This window comes from Gavialis gangeticus, unplaced genomic scaffold (assembly GCF_001723915.1).
Source record: "Gavialis gangeticus isolate Ggan-Ray unplaced genomic scaffold, GavGan_comp1, whole genome shotgun sequence".
In the NCBI taxonomy this organism is placed as follows: domain Eukaryota; kingdom Metazoa; phylum Chordata; order Crocodylia; family Gavialidae; genus Gavialis; species Gavialis gangeticus.
The window spans coordinates 33,519,817-33,526,535 of NW_017729022.1; the positions used below are offsets into that span (position 1 = coordinate 33,519,817).

The following is a 6,719-nucleotide window of genomic DNA, read 5'->3' on the forward strand; positions in this document are numbered from 1 at the left end:
GAAACTATTAGAAACTTAGCAGTAATGAAAAGACAAGAAATGAACCCAGCTGCTAAAGGGGACTAACAAAATTTCTGACCAGTTATTCTTGTACCCAACATTGTATTTTTGCTTAAATCACCCCCCACCACCTTTGATGCTTATCCATACAGGTTATTTGTTAGATAGAAGGCTAAAGTTTTCAGAACAGTCTTTTGAATTCTTGTTTACACAACTGAAAAAAAAAAAATCAGTCTGTTGCTGCTGTATGTGCCTGCCTCATTTCAGAATATGGATTTAGAAGCTAGCTTTAGACATCTGTTACCATTTGGCCATCTCAGTCTGACCATCTATTTGGTCATCTTGGATCTCAGGGCCTAGACCTAGGCTGTCCAACTTATTTGGCTCCAAGGGCTGTATACAGACCTCAGGGCTTCTTCTGGACCAGGCAACCTACATCTAGCAGCAGTGGCAGCTTGTTGGCATAGCTCTTGGGCTAAGGAGGCATAGCTCTTGCTGCCTTCTGTCCCTTCTTTTCCCCTGCTGCTGCTTTGCCAGGGGTGACCAAAGACCCTATATTCAGTGGTAGGCAAGGGGGCACAGAGGCAAATGGTGGTGGCATTCACTCCCTGGGTTCCAGAGCTGCACAAGCCCAGCAGCTCCAGCAAGTCACCATCCCAGGGGCCACAATTTAACCCTTTTCAGGCTGCAAGCAACACACAGGCTGCCAGTTGAACAGCCCTGACCTAGACAACCAAATCCAAATAGGAAGGATGTGATGTTCTAGATTCATTTCTCAGGGCCTTGCGACAAGGTATTTAGCAGAATTCACAGATTTGTTGGAACCTGACATGGCCGTGCCATGAGCGCTTCTGCTCTGGCCTCAACCTCTGGGCTTCCAGTCGCTCACTGCAGTGTCCATGCCACCGGAGTGGGGTTGGAACATCAGACAATAACAAAATGTTACTCCTACTCTGAAAAAATAAAATAGCTATAGGTTTATATAACAGCTATAATATTCTTTTTCTGTGGATCCAAAATAATTCCCTCATGTTAGCAGTTATATTTTACTGACTCGCTTTTGTCAGCAATTTGCTATTGGAATAATTTTTTTTAAGTTCGCAGTTTCCATATCCCAAAAGTGTAATACATTTTAACTGTCTTTGTCATTCTCCAACAGCCAAATAAACTATAATTTTTAAAAAATAAGACCAAAGCAGAACCAAGCATAATGAGTATGAAGAAGGAAATACTAATGTATTTTAATTAATGCCTATTTGATCCCAATTATAGTATTAAGCACAATTGAATTCCTCCCCTCTTCTGAATTTGTAATTTCTTTACCCAGGAAAAACCACACAGAACAGTTTCTTTTCTTGAATTAAAATCCTTGTTCTTTATATAGCTTTTGCATTAAATATCTTCACCCCCTGTGATCTAACATGACCCTGCCTGCTAGGAGGGAATATTTAGAGGTTAAAGAACCGAGTTTGGCTGGGAGGCAGGAGGAGATGCACAGACCATACATGATTTTTCAGTGCATTGGCCTCTGAATTAAAACAGAGCCCTTCTGAGCTTGCCTACTGGAATGACTATGCGATACAGGCTTCTAGTGGGAATGTCAAATCCAGAGTGCTGGGAAAAAATATTGACTCAGATTTGAAAATGAGTAATCCCTATGTTCTCTAATGCAATATTTTCTTAAAACTGACTGCATTATCATGTTACATTTAACCCACTCTCTCCCAGAGACTGAAATGTAACTGCAGCAATAACCACTATAACAGAACTTATGATCTTCTCTAACAAATGGCACACGTGCTCACTTAAGCAGAGTAAATACTCAAGGACCAGTTCACCTGCACTCAGGTTGGCCCAATTATCTCTATCTTGTACAGCCAGCCATCCTTAAACTAATATTATAAACCAAGGATCCTGGTTTTCTCCATTTAAAAATTGCAAATTCTCTGATAAAAATCCGATGTTCTTCAATTAAAACCCCCAAATCCGCATGTTTTCCATAAAACTCTATATCTATATCTCTGTTGAACACAAAGTTTCATTGATATATATACAATTTTAAACTAATCTGGAAGCTTACCAATGTCTGACCTCAATCATTCTAATAAAATAAATTCTAAATACCTCCACAGCCCAGTGGGTAGGACCCAGAGCAGGAGGGCAGAGCAGCGTGGTGAGATTCATTGCTGCCACTGGGACTGAGGCACCAGTTATGTCACCAGCAGCATGAGGACTAATGGACCGGGGCTGGGGGCCTGTGTTGCCCTCACCTCCTCCCACCACCAGCCGCTAATGCACTGAGCTGTGGCTCTACCGCGCTGCCATGGACTTGCCACTGCTGCTACCCCCTCAGGCTACCTGCATTGTCTCCCACACTTCTCCTCCAGGGTAAAGCCATGGCCTGAGGGGAGTGGCAATAGTGGCAGGGTAGAGCCATGGCCCAGCATGTAAGCAGCTGGCGGCAGGAGGAAGTGAGGGCAGCAAAGCCGCTCCGGTCTGTTACTCCTTATGCTGCTGGTGGTGTGGCTGGCACAGAGGTCCTGGCAGCAGCAGTATTGAGCCTCCCTGCCCTGTACCACCTCCTGTGCTGGGTCCCACTCGCTGGGCCATGGAGACAGCTCCTGCCCATGCCAGTCCAGTCAGGCTGTAGTCCTATGCCCAACTGTGAGCACAGAAATCTGGGAGGCATGTGCCCCCCCACCATGTCACTTATGTCCCATCATGCATTGCCAAGACCCCTCTGTCTCATAGACTTACCTGTGAGGAGCTGCTCTCCATCACTCTGCCTAGCTGCCATGTGCATGTGTGCACACACACATGCATGTGGCACCCCGTAACTGTGATCATCCTCCTCCTGCTCCCCCAGCCCCAAGCAGCCCCTTGAAGGCTGGAACTCTGCCAGCCTGCAGGGGAAAACAGTTTCCCACATTTTCTCCTCTAAAGGGGAAAATTCATGTTTTTCTCCTTAAAGGGAACATTTGTGTTTTTCCTTGGCAAGCAGAAAAACCCCTTATCCCTGGTTATAACTCACCTGCTGTAGCTTACGAAGGGTGACTGGGTGACCCATGCAAACTGGGGAGTCCGGTTCAGCAGTGCTGCAGGATCTTCTGAGCACAGGACTCAGGTGCACAGCAAAATCAGCAGAATGAGCCAGTTGCTGTGGATCCACTGAAGGTAACTGTGAGGTCTTTGGAGTAACCATCGCTGTGGTGCCAATGAAAATGGGTGCTGTTGATGCTACGCCAGGCATATTGAAACTCATGGATGCGGCATTTGGAAAGGAGCCAGGAGGAACAGGGGAAAGTGGATTGGTGATTGCTGGAGAGCAGATCAGAGGAAAGGGTGCAAAGGCTGTAGATGGCACTACCACACAGGGAATGCTAAGTGAAGGTAACTGGCTTGGAGACAGACCAATTGCACTGTGAGTTTGGTTTGCCGAAAACAGGAAGTTAAAACCACTTAATCCTAAAGCAGAGAGAGAGAAAAAATTTCACAAATTAATGCAGTTGGCAAACTGAAATTATGTTACTACCTCATTATTCAAAAAAAGGGGAAAAAAAAAAATCAGAAGAGAGTGAAGTTGCCTAGGAAACACCAAAAACACAGAAAGTAATGGACCACATGCGTCAGAGATCTGCTCACTATTTATGTTGTACTGTACACTCTATTGCCTTCTCTCTCAACTTTGCTTTCTCTTTGTCTGTTTAGATTGTGTTCATACATACCATCTACCTTGGCTGCTGCATAAGTAATCAGTGAAAGATCTAAGGTGCACCTTGCATGTATAAATTGTTAGCACACTAATAGAAATAATTTGAAATTGGACAACATACGTTTAACTTGAAATCAAACAACCCTGCCCCGCACATTCATCATAGGCCCCATCAAAATTTACTGAATTTAATGGAAAGCCTTTCATTGTTTTCCAATGGACTTGGCTCCAATTTGCCTGATCTTACAAGCACTTTGACTGATATTTTCCTACTAAGGCCTCCATCCTGCAAACTCCATGCAGATAAACCCCTATACCCACGTGAAACCCTGTTGACTTCTATGGCCTCTTCGTCACAGAGGGAGCAGATCCTGAGGCAGTAGCCTCTAAATTCCCCAGCACCCTTCCCTCTATCCAGCTTGTATACAATCCAAAGTACTTAGTGGGTGTGTCTACACTTGCATTAATGCACCATCGCTACAGCGCATTAAGTTTAGTACCTCTGAGGCACTACATAAATACACAGTAGCCAGTGCTAATGTGCAGTAGCAATGGTCCATGGTCTGTTTGTGGCACTTAATGCACAGCAGACTAATTCTACTGCACAATCAGCACATTAGCACGGTTTTTGCCGTGATGTGCTAGTAGAATTAGTTTACTGTGCATTAAGCATCTCATGTAGATGCACCAACTAATATCCAATTCTCTGTTTTCAGTTGTTTTTTCTATCCCCATTCTGTCCTCTAGGAGGCCACTTCTTGTCCCTGTCTTTTGATGTTATCCAGATGACACCCCTGTCAAATGTGTACCAGTTAACAGAGAAGCTTGTACCAGGCTTTAGCAAGTTCGCTTCTCAGAACCCTAGGTCTCAGTTGCTGTGCTGCCTAATTCACCAGCCTAAGCTTAGAATTTTCTATACTCTTGAACGCAAACTGTTTTTTCTTGCCACTGTGGAACACCATGGCACTTGGGGTAGTCGCAGACAGAACTGGGGGTTAAAATATAAAGTTTCAGGTGCCTGGTAGATTCAGTATGGCCAATTCTGGCAGAATTGCAGATTCTGCCAATCATAGCAGACAACAATTGAGGTCTATTACATCCTGGAACAAGGTAGATTCCAGGACTATGGAATCCACAGAACCTTGTGTGAAGTTCTCCTAGAATTTTTATTTCACGTCCTCTGCAGGCTCATGAGGCCACTACTGCACTAGTTACACACATTCAAGGTTTTCTCTCTGCTAGCAATTACTATTTTTTTTATTTATTTTTTTTTAGGGATAAGAAAGTTTAAGGTTCAGAAGGGCGATTGCAATGTGAAGAGTAAGGCAGGTAGCTCTGAAATACTTAGGACCCTAGCTATTCACTTAGATCTGCATTTTGCTGTGTAAATAAAAAGTGGCCTAGTTTTCAGAGTTGCTGAGAACAGCTGTCACTGAAGTCAATGGCCTACCTAATCCACAACACTTATGAGAACCAAGCCATTGTAGCTTGCAGAAATACAGATTGCAGAATCTAACTTTAGGTACTTATGTTGAAAACAGGCCTTCATCCTTCAGCCAGAAAACATCTAGATGTGATTACAATCCTTACCAGCACCAGGCTGAAGATAGAGATACTGTGGGAGGAAGGGCTGTTTGCCATTTTCTTGCAAGGGTTCTTGAAGGTCTTTATTCCTCAATGGCTCTTCCTGCTCCAGAGAATCTAAAGGTTTAGCTGTATCCTTTTCTGCAGACTTATCAGCTGCAGGAGTTCCTAGGTCAAGATGAAAAGCTCCTATGTGTAGAGTAGATGCACAGCTGCCTTCCAGGAGAGATTCCCCTTCAGCTGACTCAAAAGACTTCTGAGCGAAACAGAATTGGAAATGAAGAATTTAAATTAAAATAGTGCCATGCTGTAACCTCACACCCTTCCTTGATTTAAAAGTGAGAGTCACACCAGTGCAGAGGGGCAGCACAAAAAGTTGCACCACTCAAGTTTTGTTCTGAGAGGTTAGATGGGAGCTAAGTGTCTAAGTGGTGCCCAGGCTCTCTGCACAGGGCTGTGTTTTGTTTCCAGTGGTTAAGGATATTATTTAGTTTTTATTTTCTTACAGGAACACCCAGAATGTGGCACTGTTTCTTTTAGTTGATTTGAAGGGGGAGAAAAACCTGCCACCATGGTGCCCTTCTATACACTTCCAACACATCCAGTTCATAACACTGATTTGGAGCCAGAGCATAGCTCCTTGAGCTCTTAGAGAACTCTGAAACCCTCCTCCCTTTGCAGAAGCTGGCTCAGTGGCCCATACTGCAGGGAGTAACTGTTGGATTGGGATGCTATTGAAAGAAGCAGACTGGAGAGAAGGGAGAAGATACCTTTCCCTTCCCTCCCCTCTAGCTCTATGGATTGAACAATGCTGCTAGGCTGGGTCTCACTGGGACCAGAGCCAACCAGTGTTGAAGCATGGGGCTTCCCAAAGATCTGCCAACTTTGGAAGGAATCTCCATGACAGAACAAGGCAAAGGGATACAAACAATGACAAGACTCCTTTCCTGTAAGTTTTTCTAAGGTAACAACTAATCAGGGCCTTAGTTCTGTAGAGCAGCTAAGCTGTACCTCGCACATCAAAGCAGATCTGTTTCGCTGGAAGCACACTGCACATCTTCCAATTAACACTACACCAGATATATATACCATCAACCCTCCACAATTATATTTGCATGTGGGAGGTGGCATTTTTAAATAGATATTAGCAGTGAATTTTCATCTGGGAAAAGACTATTTCAAATGAGATAATAGCCTTTCCCCTGCCATTATTACTAGTGCAAAACCCAAGCGCTAATTAAATGCACACTCTTACCTTGGGTAGTACCAGTGAGATGGGGGCATCACTCTGTTCCATAGCTGGCTTTTTGGCAGCTGGCTCTTCACTGCCCACAAGCATAGAGGGCAATGCTAATTTCTGGGAGCTGCGCTTGTGGCAGGTAACTGAACTTACAGCAGCTTGTGGATTTAGGGGTGAGGCCTG

The 6,719-nt window shown here is 44.3% G+C and overlaps 1 protein-coding gene across 1 annotated transcript in view; it reads right to left on the reverse strand.

The window, feature by feature from the left end:
- E2F7 (E2F transcription factor 7) overlaps positions 1–6,719 on the reverse strand; it is a 42,334-nt gene that overhangs the window by 6,275 nt on the left and 29,340 nt on the right. Inside the window, exons 11-13 of the mRNA XM_019514773.1 lie at positions 6,552–6,716; positions 5,303–5,552; positions 3,032–3,465 (exon numbers count right to left, since the gene is read on the reverse strand). Of these exons, the coding sequence (XP_019370318.1) occupies positions 3,032–3,465; positions 5,303–5,552; positions 6,552–6,716 (849 nt within the window). The remainder of the gene's footprint in view (positions 1–3,031; positions 3,466–5,302; positions 5,553–6,551; positions 6,717–6,719) is intronic.